The sequence below is a fragment of the Nicotiana tomentosiformis genome, chromosome 1, assembly GCF_000390325.3.
Source record: "Nicotiana tomentosiformis chromosome 1, ASM39032v3, whole genome shotgun sequence".
In the NCBI taxonomy this organism is placed as follows: domain Eukaryota; kingdom Viridiplantae; phylum Streptophyta; class Magnoliopsida; order Solanales; family Solanaceae; genus Nicotiana; species Nicotiana tomentosiformis.
In genome coordinates, this window is record NC_090812.1 from 57759391 (window position 1) to 57787348 (window position 27958).

Here is a 27958-nt window from a genome sequence, read left to right on the forward strand (position 1 = left end):
TTATTTGGAGTATATAATACTCGAAGTCTGTAAAAGCTTGGCAATCGCTACGAATTGCATCTTACGAAGGAGAATCTCATCTAGGGTGTTTTTCCCCTTCATAAACAATTAGAGTTGATTGTTCAGATGGTTACTTAATTTTAGGTAATTGGCTATCAAAGTCGTCTGTCTATTTTTTTTTTTCTTCCAAAAATCACTTTAATTTTACCTGATTAAGCTTCAATGTTTTTTTTTTTGGGGTCTTACAAAAGTCACTTTACTTTACCTAATTAGCTTTAATGGTCATCTTTCCGATTATGTGATATTCTATTCTTTTTATTCAGTTCCAAAAAGAATAATATTTATAGCTCATTTTAGACCACGAGTTTCGAAAGTCTTAATTTCTTTCTTAAACTTGGTGCTCACTGCTCAGTCAAACACTATCACATAAATTAGAAAGGAGGGAGCAAAATACTTAATTAAAAACTTGGACCAATTTAGAACCCTACTCAACCCTAAATCGATTTAATACCTGACCCGACCTATCCATTTTTTATTTATTAAAAATGCCCAAACACTCATATTTTCATTTACTATTCTATGTCTAGTGATAAACTTTTCAAGATGTCCCTTTGGGGATGGTCCATTTGGTTTGGAGGGAGATCATCCATATAAATAACATGAGATCGATCCCCTTCAATGCCTTCGGGGTCGAGCATGTATGCCTAGTGCAGTTTACATCCCCTGTTTGGTTTGCAGGCTATTACATATTGGAGGGTTTAGCCAGCGTGCACAGAGTGCTCACCCGAAAGGCAGAGGTTGTGCCAATTAGTGTAGCGGCAGCGGATTTTCCTGGGGTTAAAAACAAAAAAAACTCAAGATACCTAGGCATTAATATTTTTGTTTTGTTTGTGAGCTATCAATCAATATGAACAGTGTTAAACTTGGAAAAAAATCGTACTAAGATATGAATGGTTGTAAGTCAATGAACGAAATGTGCGGACAACAATGAACAACATTATGAGTGCTTGAACATTTTTCAGAATGAAAAGGAATAAGTGGGGTTAGGTATTGGGTCAGTTTAGGAATAGGTTGAATTCTAATTTGGTCCAGGTTCTTAATTAGTGTTTTAACTATCGGGCAAATAAATTAAGCTGCATGCAGCCAACACAAACTAGTGTTTTAGGCCATGGTATATATAAAAGGAATTATAATGCGAGCTCGAGTCTCTCTTTTTCTCTCAACAGAAACGTCTCGCTAGTTTTTTAATTTATTGTAAAGAATAGTTAGTGATTGATTAGTCCTAGCGAGAATAACACTTGACATCAAGATTTGCAATTTAGAGGGTGAATTGGTAAATGAAGTTGGACTTTTGTGATCAGTCTACACCTTTGAGTTGAACAAGGAAAATTAGAAAGGGAAACTGCCAGTTATGTCTATTTATAAGTAGCTCATTATAAAATTTGATTAATTCATAAAATATTACTAATATTAGCCAAATATTACTAATATTAACCAAATAGAGTATTACTAATATTTGGTGTTAGCAGCCGGCAAATTATTAAGTCTACTACAGGCAAAAATGCAAACATTTACAGATCTAGTTAAGAGTACAAAGATTTAAATATTTAGTGGACAAATCGAAGTGAAGAAAAAGTGAAAGTTACACAAGTGGCTTCCCGTGCTTTCTAATGCCTCTTGATACATTGGCCTTGCCTTTTTAGTATTCTTTTCTTATTTTTATTTTTTTGATATTCTTTTAATTTGAGTGTCACGACCCAAAATTCAAAAAGGCCGTGATAGCGCCGGACATCACTGTCAGGCAAGCCAACCATAATCAATTAACTTAATTACTCATTTTAGTATTTTTTAAATAAAAATTTCTTCAATGAAATTGTAAAGATAAAATTCATAGAGTAAATGATAAATATTTTTAGCAACTACATTTCTAAACAATTCACAACCATTCCCAAAATCCGGTATCACAAATGCATGAGCATTTACTAGGGAATTAAAATAAAATACAGTATCTGTCCAGAATACAAATTAGACAGGAAAATATAATGACTCTGAAGGAGACTCTGTTAGCTGCGGATCGTATTATAGAATGCAGCTCACCTATGTTCCCACAATTATTAACCACACCTCTGCGCCCACAAGGTCGCTATACATATATGTACCTGCACAATAAAATATGCAGCAAGTGCAGTATAAGTACGAAAATAACGTGTACCCAGTAAGTATCAAGCCTAATTTCGAAGTGGTAGAGACGAGATGACCGACTTTGACACTCACTATAGGTCAATAATATTAAATAATCATAAAATAAAAATATTTATATCAACGTGATTCACAGAGTTAACAGTAATTTTATTGATAAGTAGAAATAATTAAATTCCTTCAAATGCAGCAATTCTCAATATATTAACTAAATTCCTTCAATTCAAATAAATTTATAAATTTATCAATTACTCTCATTTACAGGAATAACAATAATCCTTAACAAGTAGGAATAATAATTCAATAAATTTCAAAGATTTATAATTTATCAATTAGCTCACAAGCTGCAATAAACTATTAAGGTATCATGTGATTATTATTATTATTAAGCACGATTTCTGCCGAGGACGTACGGCCCGATCCAGAGTGTTGTGTACACTGCCGAGGGACGTGCAGCGCGATCCATAGATGCATCTATCCTGCCGAGGCGTTCGGCCCGCTCCACAAGAAAGGAGGACATTTTCTTATGTACCTCCGGAAAGAGAGTATATTTATTATAGGATAAATTCGGGAGGAAGAATAATTTCTTTTAACAATTAATTAATTCAAACAGAAAATCAAGCATATGAGATTTCTATCCTTTAATATCTTTATCTGACAATTCACAATATATATATATATATATATATATATATATATATATATATATATATATATATATCAATTAATATTAATTAAACAAAGAATACAATGTACACATGTAATTCATGATTTGAGTCCTAAACTACCCGGACTTTAACATTAATAGTAACTACGCACGGACTCTCGTCACCTCGTGCGTACGTAGCCCCCGCAATTAGCAACAATTATTCAATTTAATTCCTATGGGGTAATTTTCCCTCACAAGATTAGACAAGAGACTTACCGTGTCTCAATGCCCACTTCCGACCACGATGTCGTGTAAAAACTTCAATTCGATGCCGAAAAATACGAAACTATCCAAAAGTTATATAAAATAATTAATACATGTTCAATAATTCGAAATAAGGCTATTAATTCAATTACCCAACCCAAAATGGTAATATTCTTAAAATTCACCCCGTGCCCACATGCCCGGATTTTAAAAAATTCCGGAGGGAATCGTTACCCATAATCTCAAGAACTCAATTATATCGTTTCGATCCAATTCCATAACCATTTTCGTGGTGAAAAATCAAAAATACCAATTTCTAAGTTTTTCTTCAAAACTCCAAATTTTTACAAATTTTCATGTCTAAATCCATGTATAGACCTTGTATTTAACTCACAACTAGTAGGAATCACTTACCTCATGGTTGATGGTGGAAAGGGTGCTCAAAATTCATCCACAAAATCGGCTCCCATGAAGAAATGGAGTGGAAATGAGTCCAACCCCCGTCTTTAATAGAACACTACCTAGAACCGCTCTTCTTCGCGTTCGCGACAAATGCCTCGCGTTCGCGAAGGCCAAATGTTCCTGCCCCAGTATTTCCCCTTCGCGTTCGCGTGACCAGTGTCACATTCGCGAAGTCTGTCCATGCAAGGCATCGCGTTCGCGTTCAAGCCATCGCGTTCGCGTAGGCTAAATAGCCTTAGGCCCGTCTCCTCCTTTCTTCTATGCGTTCACAATTGACCCTTCGCGTTCGCGTAGTTTCCTCAGTCAATCCCTCCGCGTTCGCGAACTACACCTCGTGTTCGCGAAGGTCAAAACCCAGCGGCCTCAAAACTCCTCTTCGCGTTCGCGAAGCACAAGATAGCAACCACCATTTTTCTTCTTCGCGGACACGGGACTCCCTTCGCGTTCGCGAAGAACAAAACCAGAACCAGCAAACCAGTAACAGCTTTTCATCCAAATTCGATCCGAAACTACCCCAAAACACATTCGAGGCCCCCGGGACCCCGTCCAATTATACCAACCTATCTCAAAACACAACACGAACTCGCTCGAGGCCTCAAATCGCATCAAACAATATTGAAACCATGAAGTGCGCATCGATTCAAGCCTAATAAACTATTGAACTTCTAACTCCCACATCCGATGCCGAAACCTATCAAATCAAATCCAATTGACCTCAAATTTTGCACACAAGTCATAATTGACATTTCGGACCTGTTCCAACTTCCGGAATCGGAATCCGTCCCCGATATCAAAAAGTCAACTCCCCGGTCAAACTTCCAAACTTAAATTCTTGTTTTAGCCATTTCAAGCCTAATTTTACTACGGACTTCCAAATAAAATTTCGCTCACGTTCCTAAGTCCAAAATCACCATACGAAGCTGTTGGAATCATCAAAATTCTATTTCGGGGTCGTTTGCACATAATTCGACATTCAGTCACTATTTGAACTTAAATGTTTTAATTATTTTATCAAAATTCCATATCTCGGGCTAGGGACCTCGGAATTTGATTCCGGGTATACGTCCAAGTCCCAAATCATGATACGGACCTACCGAAACTGTCAAAATACTGATCCGAGTCCGTTTGCTCAAAATATTGATCAAAGTTAAACTTAGCCTTTTAAGGCTAACTTAAGGAACCAAGTGTTCCAATTTCAATTCGAACACTTCCAAATTCCGAACCAACCATCCCCGCAAGTCATAAATCAATAAAAGCACATTCGGGGAAATTTATTTTAGGGAACGGGGTTCTAAAAGTTAAAATAACCGGTTGGGTCATTACATTCTCTCCCACTTAAATATACGTTTGTCCTCGAACGTGCTAAGGACTATTCCTGAATTGTACAAAATCATGCACCTCGTGCACCTACCCGTGCTACCACACCCAGTTGAGCACATTAACTCGAGCCAATCTGAAAATTCTCCCCTTTATTTAGGCAAATAAGACTTAGAGCCCAATTCTAATATCCAGAATTCTCCACCATGCTTGTTTCCAACCTATGAATGTTGTATCAATCACTACACGATGCACCAATACAAGATTGCATACCTTTGTTGAATTTAGACCATGCACCGCATCATTCGCATGAATATAATAACCTCCTCCGATAATAATAGCCAAAATTCCAAGAATCTGATGTTCACAACATACCTCATGATACCTATAATTCCTGTTCCAACTCTTGAACTACTTCCACAATGAAAGAAATGTGTAGAAATTTATAACCAATTGCTGAGTCAACAAATTATTGAGTTTCTCCTTCTGACAAGAACCATTGCCTCATTATGGACCAAATAATGGTATTTGCTCTTTATTATACTTCATATAATCCGATCGTATTGATCCCGGATCCAATAACCCCGTCTCACTTAATATAAGCTGCTCAGGCAATAAGCCACCTCAGACATGACAAAAAAATCTCATATGACTCCACAATGAGCTAATAAGCTACGGACTCAATTGCAATACATAAGGAGAAAAGACTATGGAAAGGATTACTCAACCCACGTGACTAATTAAATAACTGAAAAGGTGTCATGAACCTTCCTCAGAAAATGCGACACAAAAACACACAAAATAGAATATAGGGAACTATACTCAACATCACACTATTGCGGCGTGCAACCCGATCCGCACAAAAAAAGAATCTATAAGAAAATACTTACCGAGCTAGAATGCTCATTATTTACAAAATATTCGAACATCGGACACAAGAACGCTAAGTGCATAATACCATCCTTGGAAGAACCGACAGCGCCATACGCTACAAAACTCAAGCACAACTAAGGTGCGATATATGATTTGAATCTCGAGAGCCATCCTGCTCACATAACACCATCGCTACGCGGAACCTCATCACATAAGAAATTTATTAAGCTGTTTCATAACTCACACGGCACAATATAGTATTACATGAAATAACCGACGAAGAAACGACATCCAACGTCCGAATACTCCTCCATAGGGAGCTTTCATGCTGAAATGAACACATCCGACCTGATATAGAGCCTGTATTCATATTTAAATCCATCCACGGACCTCTAGCCGATTCTGATCGCACCGTACTAGGCTAATAACCTTTCAAGGATCCATAATAACCCTTTTTCCCATAACACACAAGAATAGCCGTCATAATCGGAACAAACTTCCACAGTCCACAACCAAATGAACTGAGTGCCCTCCAGTCATAAATTCTCGAATCAACGATATTACCACAATATTTATACTTGGTTTCAATCTTCACTCAATCAAGTGACTATATGTCACTCTTACACAATATTTCAGTGAGACACGCTCCCACGACCTTCCGCACCAGGTAACAAGTCTGCACATCTATGCCACCGGTCACACTAATACAGTAAAGCATATCAAGAATTCACAAATCAATACACAAGGTCTCTTACACCTGACATCGACCTTAGATGATGCCGAAAACAATACCATCTTACTTTAAACATCTAAATCCTTTTCCTGCTCATCCGAGCTCATGACATCCTTGTCAACACCGAACCAAAATCTTGAATCCTCAACTTTCGAATCCCATGCTACTTAGTGAACTTAACCACACCAATGTGCAGGAGTACAAGAATTCCATCATGACTCCCGAACCACTAATAGGGTAAACACTTCATCATATAGAAACCATCTTCTTAACTCATTTCAAGAGAACCATTGCAACACGTGACTGAATTCCCATATCCGTAGAAAATACCGGCCTCAAGTAGTAGTCTAAACCACCATAACTCTTCTGGGATCCCTCTGCACATAACATGTCATAATACTTTAATTCCTCCAAATAAAATCAATTACGGCGGCCGTCAAGCCTCGCACGTACCGCCACAAATCACATGAATAATTCAATGCGCTGAAGGAACTGATCATTGCCACCATCGTGCCGATTCAACCATTGTTAGCCGATCCGTCTTTTCTCAATTTACTCTCAACTTGCTTTAGAAATAATAATAGCTCCATTCATTATATCACGAACTCAAATTCGTACTCATCCCAAGTGACCTTATTTCACGAGACCACGCTATTTCAAAACCCACTAATTATCTCATATCCCTTATTGTACGCACTTTTTACATCTTCAACTGGTACACCCATTCTGATACTTCTTTTATGAATCCGAAGTTATTTTCTTCCGTTTCTCTAATGCTACACCACAACCTGAAGATAACGCAGAGTACTCCAAGCCCCGTTTCATAATCTGCTGCAAAAGCTCGATACTCAACCATACTATAGACTCGAGATCCTTAGACACCACACTTTAAATTTTTGAATCCACTAGGATCGTTATTGAGAGTCACTTGCTCTGACTTGTTCCCATACATGATCAACTCCAAGGCCCTGCTAGCACATGGACACTTTCTCAAGGAAACACCCAACTGTCTCACTTTCCCTGTGCATTATATCTACATGAAGCATAAACTCTGAGTCTTCCCACAAACCTCAATATGAATTGATAAGGCCAAATATGGCACACATTCCCCAAATTCTTTGCTCAAATTACCACCGATATTTTCTTTTCTTAGTCGTAATGACCCACCAATACACTGATAACCAGAAACCGCACAAGTTGACACTACGCAATCCAATCAGACAGTGGGGCTCTCCCACTTAGCTTGAAGCTACAAATTACAAAATTCAAGAATCCACCGAGATTCTTTCTTCATCGTCGACATGATCCTGCACACGCAACTTGCCAAATTTCTCAAAATTCTTCTATTACCCTTTAATAAACACTCCGAACCACTAGCCACATTTACATATTAAATCTCTTATCGGGTAGCCAGTAAAATTTTTCGCAGAATCTTCGTAAACACCACGCGACCGCTAACCTGCTCACATGAGATAACCCATCTGTGGAAATTACATGCCGACATATTCCAACGCTGTTGCACTGGGTGCAATTTCTACGAACTCAGTAGATCATCTTGAGTCTGAACTCATTCACCAGCTGCACCAGTCCGTTCACTCCTCATGGACGTCAACTAGAGGTGCGACAATACATTCCAATCCAAAGTCATGTTGTATCATTCTTCATATCAAGAAACTCCCTCCTGTTGTATCCAATCTTCCTCAATATAGTAGCTAATATTACAACTTAAGTCCGTAGACCTAGTCACTGTCCATTTTACATCCCAAATCACTCCAAACGTTCCTCAAGACGTGTAATCATCCTACCACGTAACCCATGTGCTACCTTGCCACTCTCCTACTTTGGTCAACTATCTCCTTTAAGCAACTACTCTACTTCTGTTTTCTTACACTTGGGCTTTTCGGAATCTAACCACCGCAAGGCACCTTCCACATGTCCTTCCTCATCCTTCGCCCAGTTGTTGCTTTAACTCAAAATCCATCTCTGTAGCACTTGAACCAATAGCTCGTTACCAGCTTTAAACCTTTCTGACGATCATCCTTCTCGAGACATCAATACTAGAAACGTTGCTTCGATCCTGAATCACTACACACCGCGATCTCTAACGACTACTTCCCCTATACCAATTCCTACACCCCATCATGAAGGCGAGTTGAAGAAAATCATAATACCGGCGAACCTTAACGCATTTTACAAGGTGATGACACCACATCAAAATTGAGAATTCTACCACACTCGAAAATATCAAGCTTCGTTACTCCATCAACCCCAAACTTGAATATTCATAGTCCGATTGCCTTTTCTTTGCTAGAATTAAAACATGGAACCTCTGAATCATGTACTAAGAAAAACCTTCTTTTAAGTTGTTTACTGCCCTGGCACATAGACAAGCATTCTACCATTACATAAACACGATGCGATAACAACGCATGAATCGTCATAACAATCAATGCCAAATCTCAAAACATTAGGTAGTATTGATACTGAACTGAAATGATAGAGTGACATTCCGCAAGGCGACGACAATAACCCAATTAATTACACAGGGAGAAGTATCATGTATTACACCTGTAGTACCATTAAAAATTTCTTCGATCCCCAATTTATAACAAGCGGTTCACGTCGCATAAGATTGAATAGGAAAAAAATGTAGGCATAAGCCTCAAAGGAATCGAATCGCACGATGAGGAATCAAAAAGGGAAGTATTCCTATCAGCCCTGTAGCTTCTCGAAGATAAGCACAGACGTCTCTGTACCGATCCGCAAGACTATACTAGACTCGCTCATGACTCGTGAGACCTAAGTGAACCTAGTGCTCCGATACCATGTTGTCACGACCCAAAATCCAAAAAGGTCGTGATGGCGCCGGACACCACTGTCAGGCAAGCCAACCATAATCAATTAACTTAATTATCCATTTTTAGTATTTTTGAAATAAAAATTTCTTCAATGAAATTGTAAAGATAAAACTCATAGAGTAAATGATAAATATTTTTAGCAACTACATTTCTAAACAATTCACAACCATTCCCAAACCCCGGTGTCACAAGTGCATGAGTATTTACTAGGGAATTAAAATTAAAATACAGCATCTGTCCAGAATATAAATTAGACAAGAAAATATAATAACTCTGAAGGAGACTCTGTTAACTGTGGATCGTATTATAGAATGCAGCTCACCTATGTCCCCACAATTATTAACCACACCTCTGCGCCCACAAGGCCGCTATACATATATGTACCTACACAATAAAATATTCAGTAAGTGCAGTATGAGTACGAAAATAACGTATACCCAGTAAATATCAAGCCTAATCTCGAAGTGGTAGAGACGAGATGACCGACTTTGACACTCACTATGGGTCAATAATATTAAATAATCATGACATAAAAATATTTATATCAACGTGATTCACAGAGTTAACAGTAATTTTATTGACCGGTAGAAATAATTAAATTCCTTCAAATGCAGCAATTCTCAATATATTAATTAAATTCCTTTAATTCAAATAAATTTTTAAATTTATAAATTAGTCTCATTTACAGGAATAACAATAATCTTTATCAAGCAGGAATAATAATTCAATAAATTCCAAAGATTTCCAATTTATCAATTAGCTCACAAGCTGCAATAAACTATTAAGGTATCGTGTGATTATTATTATTAAGCACGATTTCTGCCGAGGACGTACGACCCGATCCAGAGTGTCATGTACACTGCCGAGGGACGTGCAGCGCGATCCATAGATGCATCTATCCTGCCGAGGCGTTCGGCCCACTCCACAAGAAAGGAGGACATTTTCTTATGTACCTCCGGAAAGAGAGTATATTTATTATAGGATAAATTCGGGAGGAAGAACAATTTCTTTTAACAATTAATTAATTTAAACAGAAAATCAAGCATATGAGATTTCTATCCTTTAATATCTTTATCTGACAATTCAAAATATATTCATATATATATATATATATATATATATATATATATATATATATATATATATATATATATATATAATTAATATTAATTAAACAAAGAATACAATGTACACATGTAATTCATGATTTGAGTCCTAAACTACCCGGACTTTAACATTAATAGTAACTACGCACGGACTCTCGTCACCTCGTGTGTACGTAGCCCCCGCAATTAGCAACAATTATTTAATTTAATTCCTATGGGGTAATTTCCCCCTCACAAGATTAGACAAGAGACTTACCGTGTCTCAATGCCCACTTCCGACCACGATGTCGTGTAAAAACTTCAATTCGATGCCGAAAAATACGAAACTATCCAAAAGTTATATAAAATAATTAATACATGTTCAATAATTCGAAATAAGGCTATTAATTCAATTACCAAACCCAAAATGGTAATATTCTTAAAATTTACCCCAGGCCCACATGTCCGGATTTTAAAAAATTCCGGAGGGAATCGTTTCCCATAATCTCAAGAACTCAATTATATCGTTTCGATCCAATTCCATAACTATTTTCGTGGTGAAAAATCAAAAATATCAATTTCTAGGTTTTTCTTCAAAACTCCAAATTTTTACAAATTTTCGTGTCTAAATCCATATCTAGACCTTGTATTTAACTCACAACTAGTAGGAATCACTTACTTCATGGTTGATGGTGGAAAGGGTGCTCATAATTCGTCCCCAAAATCGGCTCCCATGAAGAAATGGAGTGGAAATGAGTCCAACCCCCGTCTTTAACAGAACACTGCCCAGAACCGCTCTTTTTCGCGTTCGCGAAGGCCAAATGTTCCTGCCCCAGTATTTTCCCTTCGCGTTCGCATGACCAGTGTCGCGTTCGCGAAGGCCTGTCCATGCAAGGCACCGCGTTCGCGTAGGCCAAATAGCCTTAGGCCCGTCTCCTCCTTTCTTCTACGCGTTCGCGATTGACCCTTCGCGTTCGCGTAGTTTCCTCAGTCAATCTCTCCGCGTTCGCGAACTACACCTCGCGTTCGCAAAGGCCAAAACCCAACGGCCTCAAAACTCCTCTTCGCGTTCGCGAAGCACAAGATAGCAGCCACCATTTTCCTTCTTCGCGGATGCGGGACTCCCGTCGCGTTCACGAAGAACAAATTCAGAACCAGCAAACCAGCAATAGCTTTTCATTCAAATTCGATCCGAAACCACCCCAAAACACATTCGAGGCCCCCTGGACCACGTCGAATTATACCAACCTATCCCAAAACACAACACGAACTCGCTCGAGGCCTCAAATTGCATCAAACAATATCGAAATCATGAAGTGCGCATCGATTTAAGCCTAATAAACTATTGAACTTCTAACTCCCACATTCGATGCCGAAACCTATCAAATCAAGTCCGATTGACCTCAAATTTAGCACACAAGTCATAATTGACATTTCGGACCTGCTCCAACTTCCGGAATCGGAATCCGACCCCGATATAAAAAGTTAACTCCCCGATCAAACTTCCAAACTTAAATTCTTATTTTAGCCATTTTAAGCCTAATTTCACTACGGACTTCCAAATAAAATTTCGCTCACGCTCCTAAGTCCAAAATCACCATACGGAGCTGTTAGAATCATCACAACTCTATTCAGGGGTCGTTTGCATATAATTTGACATCCGATCTCTATTTGAACTTAAATATTTTAATTATTTCATCAAAATTCCATATCTCGGGCTAGGGACCTCGGAATTTGATTCCGGGCATACACCCAAGTCCCAAATCACGATACGGACCTATCAAAACTATTAAAATACTGATCCGAGTATGTTTGCTCAAAATTTAGCCTTTTAAGGCTAACTTAAGGAACCAAGTGTTCCGATTTCAATCCGAACACTTTCAAATTCCAAACTAACCATCCCCGCAAGTCATAAATCAATAAAAGCACATTCGGGGAGTTTTATTTTAGGGAACAGAGTTCTAAAAGTTAAAATGGCCGATTGGGTCATTACATTGAGTGTGGTGTAAATATGAATTAAAGAAAGAAATAGTGTATTTTGCTTTCGAGACACTTATTAAATTTAAACCTTTTAAAATTATAAAGTGTTGACCAAACTCTTTTAGTTTTTTGTGGCATCAATGAAGCTAGATTGACTAGCAATCCAATAAATTGGATAAACCACCATAAGATTAGGGTCTGTTCCTTCATTTTAAAAGGTTAAGTTTTTAAAATGGAAGACAAATGTTATCAAATGTTTTTGCTCCATTCCAAAATTTATTTATAGCAAATAAATGTCAAATTTTTGCTTTCCTTTAAGTGTGTATTATTAGAATAGATTGGGCACATCTTAAGGAGCTTGAATCTCATTTTTTGGTTGATTTGGTGAAGTTTTGAGGTGGTTTGAATTGAAAATTCGAAGTAAAAACTGAACATGGAAAAAAATGATATTTGCATCACAGTGTGTATCATTTGTATATTACATATGTATCATATTTGTATCAATTGTGTATCACATGTATATCCATGTATACCTGTATGTGAGATACATGCGTGATACATGTTTGATACATGTGTCGCAGAAAAATATTTTGACTCGATTTAATTACGAATTTTGATTCAAAATCAGTCTAAATCACCACCAATCTTCCTCAAATTTTGTATATTGACTTATCTATATGTTTCCAATGAATTTCAAGTATACCCATTGAAAAGGTTCCAGTTTTGCTTAGATTTTTGGAATATTGTATTTTTTTTTGTATTTCATCACCTTATTTGCTACCTCATCCATAAAATTTCCTTTCTGTCTTGCATCTAATATTGTTAATCACGTTTAAAAATATGGAAGGTGATTTTTGCAAGTGATTCTTTGAGAGAAAGTATCTTATTTATTTAATTTTTTAATTTTTATATGTGCTTGGCTAGTTTTGGTAAGTCCACGACTAATGGCTAGAGGTAGGTAAGTTGAGACTTATTTTGGACATTTGTGTAAGTTTCCCAATTGGAAAATCTTGTGCAAGAAATATCTATGGATTGTCCGGCCTCAACACTAGTATTTTGGGCAGCTACTATAGGATGATAATTGCTTCTAGGGGTGTACAAAAAAAATCGATAAATCGCACCAAATCGATAATTCGAGTTAAACCGGAAAAAAATCCGATGTGATTTGGTATTGGAAAATAAAACCCGACCATAATTGGTTTGGTTTGGTTTTAACTAAAAAAGTCAAACCGAAACCAAACCAACCCGATAGTACATTTATATAATTTTTAAAAATATTCTATACATATAAATATTTATTGTAATATAATTTATAAATATTTCTTAAAACATTTCACAGTTTTATCTTTTAACGTATTATTTCAAGTTTAGACTTAACATTCTTGAATGGTAAATAAATTTTATAGCCCATAAATGTAGTAACTCAAACAAAGTTCAAATCAATACTAATGCTAACAAAAGAATTCAATTCAATACTAGGAATGACAAAAGTATTGGATAATTATTTTAGTTTTACATTGTTTATAATGAAAATACATAACTTAGTTTATCTTTTTCTTTAGTGCTTAGTTATGTAATTAATATTAGTACTTATTAGCTATACTTATTTTAGCATGACCTATATAGTATTTTTAGATTATGTTAATTTTCATTATAGCTTATTAATTAGCAATATTTGTTTTATGTAATTTTGTTATTTTATCTTTGTTATTGAATATTTTAGTATAATACTATGACTTATCTCATATTATTGTGTTAGTTTCTTGGAAAACACATTATATAGTTGTATTTTACTATGACTTAAGAAATATTTGGAGCACAAGTTACATATTTTATGCTATGAAGACTTTACCGGAAAAAATCTGAAAACCCGAAAAAAATCCGATAACCCGAAACCCCCCGAAAAATTCGAGAAAAATCGAGATTGAAAAATCCGACTTTGTTGGTTTGATTTGGTTTATAAATTTAAAAATCAAATACTATTGTTTGATTTGATAATTGAAAAATCTGAACCAATATGTAGACCCCTAATTGCTTCTATTTTCTTATGAAAAACGTGACTGCAAATAGTACGATTTAATATGTATGAAGCATAATTATCGTCCAGTTGTTGTCGGACAAGATTTTCGAATAGATATCCTTCACGAATTATTCGTACTCCCTCCGTTTGGCATTATTATGCATCAATTTGTGTTGAAAACAACGACACGTCTGCATATATAATCTTAAGAAGAAATTGAGTTCGTTACTCAAATGATTACTCAACTATCTAAAATTATCTATTAAAATTATCTTTCTTTTGTTTGTAATAACAAAGTCACTTAACTATACGTATAACACTCAAAATGTCACTCAACTAGATTTCTCAAACTTATAATTGCCAAATACCTATTTTACCCTCTAAGTTATCAACGTTTTTCTTCTTTTTATTTTTATTTTAAATTTTTAATATTATAATTTTTTTCTATTTTAAATTTATATTATGGACTTACCTATATAATACATAAATTTTATTTATAAATTTATAAATAAAAATAGTATTTAAGCATATATAATGTTGGAATAATAAAATATTGAGCATAGTAGAAAAAAATGATTAGAACAATTTGTTCGTAATAATAATTTTAATATTAACAACAAAATCTCAAAAATTTATTTACACAATTTAGAATGAAAGAAAATAAAAGTTTTAAAATAGATATTCCATGCACGTAATATAAAAACTAACTATTTAAAATAAGGGTATTTTATATTAATACATTATATATTCTTGAGTATTATGCTCAATTATATTATTATTTTGATATAATATATTCTAGAAAATTAATTTTTTATTATTTATTATACAAATAAAAAAAATATTTTATAGGTAAGTCCATAATGTAGATTAAAGAGAGAAAAAAATTATAATATTAAAAAAGTTAAAAAAAAGAAGAAGATAAAAGTTAATAATTTAAAGGGTAAAATAGGTATTTGACAATGAAAAGTTTGAGAAATTTAATTGAGTGACCTTCTGAGCGCTAAAAACACAGTTAAGTGATTTTTCTGTTATAAACGAAAGAAAGATGACTTTACTGGAAAATTTCATATAATTGAGTGAACAAATATCACTCCAATTAAATGTTCCTGAAATTTCCAAAAGATAAAGAGAGGTCAAATATATTTGAGGGATTTGACATATATTTTGGATTGGGAAATGATTTCCTTGTGGAAAGAAAACTCAGAGGGTAGGTTTATTTTTATAGTACCATGCTAATTATAAAGACATAGACTTCCTAATTCGTCCACTTACTATTATTTTTAGTTCTATCTATTTGCTGTGTCAAAATAAAGAGACACACAAAAAGCATGTGTAAGTTGTTTCCCTGTTATAAAGATGAATCTATATATTTAGATAACATTAAGCTAAAAATATATTCTCTCCACACATTGAAGTGAATCAATATAATGGATGTGGCAATATGTACCAACGTATGGATGCTACACATGGCCACCTCCAAAAGACCTCCGTCATCTACTTTTTTAATTTCCTCTTTCAGCCTAGGAAAGCCAAAAGCCAGCTGCCTCTCTACCAAAACTGAACCATCACCTAATCAGTACTCTGCTATTTCAGCTTCAGATCAAAATCCCACTAGACGTTCAGGGAATTACCAACCTACTATGTGGGATTTTGAGTATATTCAGTCCATACACAATGATTATGCGGTAAAATAATTTGTTTAGCACATATTCATGTTATTCAATATAATTATCTGCATAATTAATTCGTTGTAATATCATTCAAAAGATTACGTACCTTAGCTGATCATCAATTGTAAATGTATTGCGTAGGGAGAGAAGTATATGAAGCGTTTTAACAAACTGAAGGAGGAAATGAAGAAGATGATAATGGCTGAGGGATCACAAGAATTAGAGAAGTTGGAGCTGATTGATAATTTACAAAGACTTGGAGTTAGTTACCACTTCAAGCATGAAATCATGCAAATTTTGAGCAACATAAACCTAAATGCAGCTACAGGAGATTCATTATATGCCACAGCTCTGAAATTTAGACTCTTGAGAGAACATGGTTTTCATATCTCTCAAGGTAATGTATTTGCCAAACTAATTTCTTGCCTTGCAGAAAAGTTGTCATTTTCAAGGGATAGACTGGTGGAGAATTTGTTTTGGGCAGTGGGGATAGAATTTGAGCCTCCACACAGCTACTTCCGAAGAATGTTGACAAAAGTCATTGCTTTTGTTGGAATAATAGATGATATTTATGATGTTTATGGCACTCTTGATGAGTTGGAAGTCTTCACTGATGCTATTGAAAGGTCAGTTACTTTTGAAAAAAGCAGTTATATACATCTCTAGTTAATCACCTTTCTCCTTGTGTTTGTCACGTGAAATTAATTTGATATCTGATAATATAAATTCAGATGGGAGATAAAAGCGATAGACCAACTTCCAGACTATATGAAAATATGTTACCTTGCACTCTTCAATATTACCAATGAAATGGCGTACGAGATTCTCAAAGAGCAAGGGATCGACGCCGTACCCTACCTTACAAAATCTATATGATTCATTTTACTTAAGATTTTTCCTTCTTTTAGTACGTACCCTTAATTTCTTCAAGCAATTGTTCTCTCTTCCCAAACCGCCTCTAATTCTCTCATGAGACGTATCCAGTATTTAAATTTGATGTGTTCAACATTTAAGCTTTTCATCATAAGAACCAATTGTATTTTTGAAATTACGGGTTCAGAATTTAATATACGTTGAAAACTTATTGAAATTTCACATATATAGTTATGCTCTAACCTATTAAACCCATGCGACATCTGTCTCTGCCTCTGCATCCCCCCCCCCCCAAACCCAACAACAAAAAATACTACAAATTTAAAAAATAATCAATTTATTTGCACTGCTAATTATTTGAGACATGTTATTAGTGGGCAGATTTGTGCAAATCTTTCATACGAGAAGCAAGATGGTACTACAGTGGATATGTGCCAACTCTGAAAGAATACATGGACAACGCATGGATCTCAATTGCCGTTCCTATGGTATTAGTCCATGCATTTTTCCTCGCCACAAATCCAGTTCCCAAAGAGGCATTGGAATCATCAAGCAAATACCCTGACTTAATTCGCTGCTCTGCTACAATTTTTCGTCTTGCCGATGATTTAGCGACATCATCGGTATGCTTTTAAACCTTTATTCTCTCATATAAAATTAATTTATACGACTACTGATTTATAATTATAAATAATATTTGTGTCTCATTTATTTATTTATTTTTATAATTAATTCAGGATGAATTGAAGAGAGGTGATGTTCCTAAGTCAATTCAGTGTTACATGAACGAAAAGGGTGCTTCCGAAGAAGAGGCGAGAGAACAAATACGTTTATGTATTAAGGAGACATGGGAACGGATGAACACAGCTCAAAGGGAAAACTCATTATTTTCTGAAACATTCGTCGAAATTACAAAGAGTATCGCAAGAACAGCACATTGCATGTATTTGCATGGAGATGGGCATGGAATTCAAAATGGCGAAGTTAAAAATAGTACCTCTAAAATACTTTTTGAGCCTATCACTCCATTATATTAAGAGGTCCCAAATACTTCGGCCCCTAAACAGTCTTCTCATTACTATTAAGTGTGTATGAAAATTATTATGGACTGCATCCGGAGGCGGATCCAGGATTTAATGGCTACGGGTGCCACTATTAACGACCACTAGTAAAGAAGATTGAACTAGGGTGTACATTAAGTCGATTCGATCCGTTTTGGATTACTTCGGTTCGGTTCGATCCATTTTGAAGTTGGTCAATCCAATTTAAAATGTGTTTTATGCATAAACGAATATGTGATACACCCCTTCCATCTGCATGTAGCTAATTAATATTATATTATGTCTTTGATGCATCACTATAAAAAAAATTGTAATTAATAAAATAATATTATATGGATAAAAAAAGAAAATCATTAGATTACATCCATCCAAATAAAATACGAACATTCAGAAAAAGACAAAGAAAGTAAATATACAATATAAATAAATAATAAAATTGGAATTGTATAAGATAAGTGAATATTTAAGATGAAGAAAATAAGAGAAATTAACAAAAAGAAAAGAAAGGCTACGCATATGTAGAGCCTCGATCCCTAGTGTTGTGCATGGAATTTTAGCACTTCAACTATGGCACCTTCAGTCATTTTGTGACTTGGGGTGCCACTTGTTCCTTATATAAAACTTTATGCGTGCGACCAGGTGGTGTACCACCCCCAATTCCATACATAGATCCGCCCCTGACTGCATCTATTATCAAAAAATAAGATTCTAAACCTATGCTTGCGCAAAAATAAAATAAAAAAAAAGCATCTCAACATAAGGCACCTCTGTTGCCCAATTATTTTTATGACTGATGTGTTGTCCTGTGCGTCCAACTGCGATATAGCTCCTGTAACGTCAAAAATTGTGTTTTTTCATGGATTATTTTAATTTTGCTTTGCAAAACTCTATCAGCCCAATTTTCGTGTGCCCGAACTCCACTCTTTATTCATTAACTCATTAAAAGATTAACTTCTTTTGAAGTGGAAGAAGATGAATTTATTCCCTTTTAATTTATCTCAATAGAAAAGAGTCTGTCATAGGTTAAAAATATATTCACTTTCTTCTCCAACACAATTTACGAGTAAATTGGTAAATTAATGAACTTGGACGTGCCTGTCAGACCATGTCCATCGACGGTTAACTAAAATATCAATAGCTTGAGCATAGGCGGATCCAGAATTTAGGAGGATGGGTGCACCACTACCCGACCACCGTTGATTTGGTCCTCTAAAATTCACACCCTTTTTTTACCTTACTACCTCTTTAAAAGATATAAAGTGATTTTTAAGTTCAAAAGGGTTTTCAAACAGAAAGTGACAAAAGAATGAGTTTCAAAGAATTTTTCAGAGTCGGCACATTTGGTTTTGGCATGCCAAGTTACTATTTTAAAAAAATGAATTTTCCTCCTAAAACACATTTAGATTCCAAAACTAGTTTGCACCGTAGATTCCAATTAAGGGGTTCTTTTGACTCGGGAAGAAGTTGTTAGGCATTCCCAAGTCATGTAACTAGTACGGTTGCGTACATGATCAAATTGACTTTAAAGAGTACTCTAATTAAGGTAATCACACAAAAGAAAATAAACACAAAGAGGTTTAAGGTTGTCCCCGCCTAATAAAAAAAAGGAAAGAAAAATCCTAAACTAACCTACGCTCCTCCACGACGCTCGCCACATCCTCCAAATACATGTACTACGGGATATTCTCCGGATAAAATAATAACTAAGGGACAACCTCTCACCTCGAATATAATAAAGAAAAGGCCTAAAATTTACCTACCCATGCTCCTAAGGGCCTAAACATGCTCCTAACGGCCCAAACAAGTAAAGTGAAATAATTAACAGGATGAATTCAACTTTTCATCCTAATGTACAAACCCGCGTATTCAAAAGCAGCGAGAATTCCAATCGATTTACTTAATTATGTTAAATTAATTCTTTGTCATCAAAATAGTAACTGTGAAGCCTTAAACGTAGACAAGGTGGGTTGCTCTGATGGTAAGCACCCTCCACTTTCAACCAAGAGGGTTGTGAGTTCGAATCACCCCAAGAGCAAGGTGGGGAGTTCTTGGAGAAAAGGACGCCGAGGGTCTATTGGAATCAGCTTCTCTGCCCCAGGGTAGGGTTATTGTTGTTGTTGAAGCATTAAACTATCATCTCTTAATGAAGAGTGAAACATGGAATCAAAACCTCACTTTAACCATCAAAAACCCATCCAAAACATATTTAAAAAAAATAACGTACAAACAATAATCATCAACAAAAAGCAAATATTACTAAGACATTCAAAAACAGAGCAATGATAGATTAACGAAATAATAAGAGCATGATGTTGTTAAGCAAATAAGAAATAGAGAAGGAAATGAGAAATCGACCTCAAACGAATCTGAAGTTTAATTGTGCGGCAGCTTTGAACCACAAGCGTCAGAACCGCGGACAAGATCTCCACTGTGAGGCCTCACCGGAAACCTCACCGAACTCCTACCGGAATTTGAGTGAGAAAATGAACCAGGCGACTAAAACCTTTATCCACGACCTCGAACTCGGAAACGGACAGTCGAAATCAACTCCGTCTCCGCAACACCATAGAAATCCAAATCTTAAACCATTTTTGTAGTGAGAAGAAACAGAATTTTCTTTTGATAAATTTTATACAAGAAAATTAAAACCGAAAATCAGAAGAGAAATCCTCGATTTTGTCCAAAACCCCTTCTGTCCGTTCTCACTCTGTTTTTCCGATTGTCCCCTCTCGTTTCTCCACTGTTCTATTCTGTTTCGTGCCCTACTCTGTTCATTCTCCCTCTGTTTTCTCACGTTCCTCTCCCCCTCGTTTCTCCACTGTTCTATTGTGTTCTGTGTATGATACTTAAATTGAGTGCTTGGAGAGGAAGAAACAAAATTCCCAGCCAAAACCGCGTGGTCCCAAAGACGTGAAATGCCGAGTGAATTCTATCCAACTCTCAGGCGTGTGAATTGTTTTATGCCTCTGTCACGTGAGTTTGTTGGAGCAAAAGATGGGAAGGAATCAAACTAAAAGCAAAAAATTTCACTTTTTCCGAAATCATTTCATTCATTTTGTAAATTTTCCAAAATTTGAAAAACGGTAAAAAACCCCGTTTTCAAAATTTTCATTTAAATCACTCATAAAATTTAAAAAAAACAACACAATTTTGAAGTTTTGTGAGTGATTTGAGTGAAAATTTTGAAAAACGATTTTTTGCAGTTTTTTAAATATTCGAAAATTTCCAAAATGAATCTTCAAGTGAAAATTAGAAATTTTATGAACAAACGCTGATTTTAAAAAAAAAAGTAAAATTATTTTGGAAAAATCTTCCATCAAATTTTATGTCCAAACAGGCTTTGTGTGAATTTTCCTTTTTCTTTTTGGTGTAAATTAAAATTAAACTAAAATTCTTACCTATTAAATAACCAAACCAAGCAACGTAAATACTATAAAGCTAAATTGTCTATGCTATCAAGTTGATTTAATTAGAAAGACAAAAGTTAGTGATCCTTAATTGCTTAACTTCTGAATTTTTTTTTTGCTTTCGTTCTTCTCTTTTTTTTCTTTTTTTTACTTTCTTTTAGATATAAATAGCTAGACAAAAATACTAGTTATCTAGAATAAAAATAAAAATAGAAAAAGGAAAGGAGAATAAGCTACATTGAAGAAATTTTAATCTCATGGAAGGTAAGATAAATTAAAAGCAACTAGATAAAATACCTATTAGCTAAAATAAAGGAAAATATTTTTGCTGTTTTAATTTTACGAGAAAATAGAGCTAAAAAGTCAAAATAGACAAAGTAACAATATTAGAACTAAAAAACATTTCTAAGCACTAAAAATGTGTGAAATTTTGGGATGGGTTAAAACTTACATGTATAGAGGAGTACTATATATCAAACGTACAGTGAGAAATAATACAAATTGTCTCTTTCCTTGATCTTATACAGTCTAACAATTTAGTTTTATCTCTTAAAGCTTACTTAATTTAGTTTTATCTCTTAAAGCTAGTAAGCACATGGGATCAATGAGTTCACGTTGTCTGGTAATAAGTAAACATTACACGGGTCATCTTATTTGGTCGTCCAAATTTAACTTATACCCAATATTTTTAACAAAATTAACTTGTACCAATTTTTTAAATAACTTCAGGCCTCCTTCTCCTCCTTCGTTTTCTTCTTCTTCCTCTTCTTCTTCTTCTCCTCCTTCTTCTCCTTCTTCTTCTTCTTCTTCGGGTAACAATGATTTTATATGGTGGTTGTGAACATATTTTAATGTAGTGTATGATGTTTTACAATGGTGAGCTGTTATGACGCTTTATTTTTTACTATTGCTTAGGGTTTCTTCTTCTTTTTTTTCTTAATTGCAAAATAGGTTCATTAGATTTATTGTTGTTTTGATAAATTGATGATTGAGGTTTGTTCCTGATGATATTTGGAGGTTATGTTTCAAATTTGAGCTCATTTGGAGTGGATTTAGGTATTAAATCGTATATTGGATTATTATAATTCGAAGAACAAATTTCTATTTCTGGGAAATTTGTACTTCAGGCCTATTTGGCCTTAAGTGCATAAAAATGTTGGTTGCACTTCAGACCTTTTGGCCTCAAGTGCATCTGAAGTGCAATTTTTCATTTAAGACTTATTGGCCTTAAGTATATCAAAACGTTTGTTGCACTTTAGACCTTTTGGCCTTAAGTACATCTGAAGTGTAATTTTTCACTTCAGACTTATTTGCCTTAAGTGTAGCAAAATATTTGTTGTACTTCAGACCTTTTGGCCTAAAGTGCATCTGAAGTGCAACTTTTTACTTCAGACTTATTGGCCTTTAAGTGCATGGAACCATTGGTTACACTTCAGACCTATTTGGCCTTAAGTGCATCTGATGTGCAAATTTTCACTTCAGACTTATTGGCGTTAAGTGAATGAAAACGTTTGTTGCACTTCAGACTTTTTGTTCTTAAGTGCATGCAATTTTTTACTTCATACTTACTGCATTAAGTGCATCTGAAGTGCAATTTTTTACTTCAAACTTATTAGCCTTAAGTGCATGAAATCATTGGTTGCACTTTAGACCTATTTGGGTTTAAGTACATTTGAAGTGTAATTTTTTCACTTCAGACTAATTTTTTTTAACTTCAGACCCGATAAGTCTGAAGTTGATTGTAAAGTGGGTACGCTTGCAAACTTTTTTACAAAGTGGGTATATGTTCAATTGTGACCTCAAAACCGGGTGTAGATGCAAAAGCCCCGATAATAAAGACCCTCACATAAGTATGACTTGCCATGTAACAAAAAATTAATTTTTCCGGCCTTTTTTCCAGCTTCCCTACGCCGTCAAATTTTAATTTCCTATTGAAGTACCATACAATTTCACCGCATGTTGTTTTAGGTATGCCTAACTTATAATCAAGGGTGGATGCACATTTAGTCCGCTTCCGGGACGTCACGCCCACGCGTCTCCTGACTGTAAAGGTTGGGCTTGGCTCTGCTCGCCCGTTGTGCTGCGTGAGTTCGTCAATTGTTTTACTAAATATATGTATTAATACTGTGAGAAAGCAGATACGTAGGAAAAAATGACACCAGTTGACATAAATTGTCTCTTGGTACATTGGTTATGTGCTTGATTTTGTTCTAAGAGGTTAGAGGTGTGAACCTTGACTAGCATATTTTTTTGCAAATATTTGAGAGAATATATGTAGTTAAAAATCGTGATGAAGTAGAATTTAATTCAGGACTTTTTATAACTTAAGACTCAACAAAAATAATATACTAAAGCTATTTCTTGTTTAGAAGTATAATAATTAAAGTTATTATTCTCGTTCTTATATAAAACTTCGACACCGCTTACAAAACTTCCTACGTTCGCCTTTGTAATTAAACTAGGTTAGGCATTACGTTCCCCTGGTCCATATTTTCACGTTATGGATTCTAATATACAGGTAGGCCTCTAGACATTAACCCTAGCCAAAGCACGGAGTCATGCATTTAATGTCAAGAGTCACCCATTAATAGCATGTTTGGCCAAACTTCTAAAATCAGCTTATTTTGAGAAGTGTTTTTGGTGAGAAGCAGTTTGTGTTTGACTAATTAATTTGAAAAGCACTTTTGAGCAGTAATTAGTGTTTGATCAAACTTTTGAAAACTGCTTCTAAGTGTATTTTTTCTCAAAAATATTTCTCAGAAAAGTGCTTTTGGAGAGAAGCTATTTTTTTCTGCTTCTCAAAAACTGCTTCTGCTTCTCCTCAAAAGCACTTTTTTCCATCTAAAAGCTTGGCCAAACGACTCAACTTATGGCCAAAAGTACTTTTGACCACAAAAATACTTTTGGCCCAAAAAAAAGCTTGGCCAAACAGGCTATAAGTTTCCATATAGTAATAGAATTTTTCTCGAAATTAATCAAGTCAAGAAAATGGAAACCGGTGAAATTAAAGATGTAAGAATATAATTTCAAACTTCAGATTTTTGTATTTCTTAAAGGATTGAATTATTTATCAGTACTAGGACATACTCCATTCATTTCAATTTAGATGATACACTATCCTTATTAGTCCGTTTAAAAAAGAATGACATATTTTTATAATTGAAAATAATTCAACTTTAAACTTTCCATTTTACCCTTAATGAGAAACTTTTATAACTACACAAATGTCATGGCTACACAAAGCTTTTACCCTTTAAGCTTTAAAGACCACAAGTTTCAAAAGTCTCCCTCTTTTCTCTTAATGTAATGACCCAACCTGTCATTTTGACTTTTAGAACCCCGTTCCCTAAAATAAAACTCCCCGAATGTGCTTTTATTGATTTATGACTTGCGGGAATGGTTGGTTCGGGATTTGGAAGTGTTCGGGTTGAAATCGGAATATTTGGTTCCTTAAGTTGGCTTTAAAATGCCAAGTTTGACTTCGGTCAATATTTTGAGAAAACGACCTCGAAATCGGGATTTGACAGTTCCAATAGGTTTGTATGATGATTTTGGACTTGGGCATATATTCGGATCGGATTTTGGATTATCCGGGAGCATTTTGGCGCTTAATAGTGAAAATTAACTATTTTAAGGTTTAAAGTTCTTTAAATTTAGTTTGGAGTAGGTTTTGGAGTAATGGAGGTCCGAATTGAATTCCGAGATCGGGAATAGTTTCTTAATGTCATTTAAGACTTGCATGCAAATTTTGGTGTCATTCCGAGTAGTCTAAGTATGATTCGGCGCATTCGGAGAATTTGAAAAACTTGAAGTTCAAAGTTTGATCCAATTTGGTTTTGGGGTGTGATTCTTGGATTTGTAGTTGTTTTACGCATTTTGAGAGTTCGAGTAGGTCCGTATTATGATTACATACTTGTTGGTACCTTTGGACGGGGTCCCGAGGGACTCGAGCGTGTTTCGGACTGCCCAGAGCTAAATCTGAGAAACCAGATTTTCCAGTTCTGGTTTTCTTCTTCGCGTTCACGAGAGAGGTCTCGCGTTCGCGAAGGGAAAACTGGAGCAGGCGAGATTTTCTCTTCGCGTTCGCAAAGAATGGACCGCGTTCGCGAAGGGTGATGGCAGTTTGCATCGTGAACGCGTGAAGGCTTTCGCGTTCGCGTAAAAGGGCGAGGCCATGCGGGGTATTGGGCATTAAAGCTTCGCATTCGTTAAGGCCAAGTTTGGCAGTGCTTCGCGTTCGCGAGAGGAGCCTCGCGTTCGCGAAGAGTAAAGTTGGGCAGCACATTTTTTGTGCTTCGCGAACGCGAGACAAGGGTCGTGTTCCCGAAGCAGAGAGGGTCTCGGTAGAATGTTAAGTTCAGAAAATGGGACTTCCATTTTTAACGATTTGGAGCTCGAATTTAGGCGAGTTTTGAGAGATTTTCAGAGAAAACAACGGGGTAAGCGTTCTTAACTCAATATTGGTTAAATTACCCGAATCCATCATTGTTTTTATTATGTAATTGGTGAATTAAGTTGGAAAAGTTTGAAAACCTTCTTGGATAGATTTGAGGGCTAAATTATTATCGGAATTTAGTAATTTTTTTATGGGTAGACTCATGTTTGAATGTGCGTTCATATTTCGTAACTTTTTCCGGATTCCGAGACGCGGGCCTCACGGACAATTTTTGAGTTAATTTCGGATTTTATTGAAAAATGTAGTATTTTTTATGAAATTGATTCCTATAATTTTAGTGATTGTATCGAATTTATTTTGGCTAGATTCGATCCATTCAGAGTTGGATAATCGAGGAAAAGGCCTTCTATTGGATTAAATTAGAGCATATTGAGGTAAGTCTCTTGTCTAATCTTGTGAGGGGGAAATTACCCCATAGGTAATTAAATTAATAATTGTTGCTAATTGTGGGGGCTACGTACGCACGAGGTGACGAGAGTCCGTGCGTAGCAACTATTTATGATAAAGTCCGGGTAGTTTAGGACTCAAATCATGAATTACTTGTGTAAATTGTATTCTTTACTTAATTAAATTATTTGATATATATTGTGAATTGTTACGGAAGATATTAAATGAAAATCTCATATGCTTAATTTTCTGTTTAAATTAATTAATTGTTAAAAGAAATTGTTCATCCTCACGAATTGATCTTATAATAAATATACTCTCCTCCCGGAGGTACATAAGAAAATGTCTTCTTTTCTTGTGGAGCGGGCCGAACGCCTCGGCAGGATAGATGCATTTATGGATCGTGTTGCACGTCCCTCGCCAATGTACACGACACTCTGGAATGGGTCGTACCTCCTCGGCAGAAATCATGCCTAAAAATAATAATAATTACACGACACCTGGCTATTTTTATTGCAGCTTGTAAATTTAATTAAGGGATTGGGAATTGTTGCATTTGAAGGATTTTTATTATTTTCGCTGATTCAATAAAATTATTGTTAACTCTGTGAATCATGTTGATTTATATATTCTATTTTTATTTCAATTATTATTGACCCTTAGTGAGTGTCAAAGTCGGTCATCTCGTCTCTACCTCTTCGAGGTTAGGCTTGATACTTACTGGGTACACATTATTTACGTACTCATGCTACACTTGATGCACTTATCTGAGGCAGGTACTAGTGGAGGACCTATCATCGTACACCCACGTTATCCAAAGGCATAGTGGTGAGTTGCCTTTTTGAGCCATTCTGCAGCTACTAGTGCCTCTCCTTGTATTTTCATTCTGTCTATTTTTATTTCAGACAGTATTTGGAGTTTTTTATAATCTACTAGATGCTCATACACTTGTGATATCGGGTCTTGGCACACACATTGGTAGAATTTGGAATTGTATCATTTTTCTTGGATTTAAGTTAATCGGTATTTTTTTTTAATTTCTTTAATATTGCTAGTAAAATAATAAAATTACTTAGAAAATTATTCTGAAAATAATTGATATATGTTTAATTTATTAGTTGGCTTGCCTAGTTGTAGTGTTGGGCACCATCACGACCTTTAGGTGAGATTGGGTCGTGACAAAATGGTATCAGAGCACTAGGTTCACGTAGGTCTCACAAGTTATGAGCAGGCCTAATAGAGTCTTGCGGATCAGTATGGAGACGTCTGTACTTATTTTCGAGAGGCTATAGGGTGTTAGGAAACTACCTTTCTTCATCTTCCATCGTGCAATTAATGTAGTACTAAATATCTTTCTCTTACTCTATCACAGATAGTGAGAACGCGCTCGAATGAGGCTCCAGACCAAGGAAGAGCTACTCCCCTAGTTGCTAGAGGCCGAGGAAGAGGCCAAGGGAGGGCTCCAGCCCGTGGTAGAGGACGAGGACATCCCAGGAATGTTCCAGCTATACCGCCAGTGGGTCCAGTAGAGGATCCCATTATTGAGGAGCAGGGTAAAGTGCATGTGGCAGAGCCAGCTTCGGTGGTCTGCATCGGGATTCCAGGATGCCATGGGTCGTATGCTGCGGTTCATAGACACTATGACTCATGCCGGTTTATTTCCG

General features: G+C 35.6%; 2 protein-coding genes and 1 long non-coding RNA gene across 3 annotated transcripts; 2 read left to right on the plus strand and 1 right to left on the minus strand.

The window, feature by feature from the left end:
* Positions 1–9452: 9452 nt before the first annotated feature.
* LOC104118855 (uncharacterized) lies at positions 9453–21642 on the minus strand. The gene is made up of 2 exons (XR_011410728.1): positions 20400–21642; positions 9453–9739 (listed from the first exon to the last, which is right to left on the minus strand). It is a non-coding gene; the product is annotated as an uncharacterized lncRNA (long non-coding RNA).
* LOC117273105 (terpineol synthase, chloroplastic-like) lies at positions 15790–17115 on the plus strand. Its single transcript, XM_070183614.1, has 3 exons — positions 15790–16125; positions 16252–16736; positions 16842–17115. Exons 1-3 carry the CDS (start codon positions 15868–15870, stop codon positions 16984–16986), a joined length of 888 nt encoding a protein of 295 aa, XP_070039715.1. The 5' UTR covers positions 15790–15867; the 3' UTR covers positions 16987–17115.
* On the plus strand, positions 17080–20858 carry LOC138904162 ((-)-camphene/tricyclene synthase, chloroplastic-like). Its single transcript, XM_070192693.1, has 4 exons — positions 17080–17086; positions 17139–17146; positions 17358–17606; positions 17721–20858. Exons 1-4 carry the CDS (start codon positions 17080–17082, stop codon positions 18018–18020), a joined length of 564 nt encoding a protein of 187 aa, XP_070048794.1. The 3' UTR covers positions 18021–20858.
* Positions 21643–27958: the final 6316 nt, after the last annotated feature.

Coding starts and splice junctions, on each gene's coding strand:
- LOC117273105 (XM_070183614.1), top strand. CDS start 15,868: ATGGATGTGGCAATATGTACCAACGTATGGATGCTACACATGGCCACC. Junction 16,126..16,251: donor CCATACACAATGATTATGCG/GTAAAATAATTT, acceptor TGTATTGCGTAG/GGAGAGAAGTATATGAAGCG. Junction 16,737..16,841: donor TTCACTGATGCTATTGAAAG/GTCAGTTACTTT, acceptor ATATAAATTCAG/ATGGGAGATAAAAGCGATAG.
- LOC138904162 (XM_070192693.1), top strand. Junction 17,607..17,720: donor ATGATTTAGCGACATCATCG/GTATGCTTTTAA, acceptor TAATTAATTCAG/GATGAATTGAAGAGAGGTGA.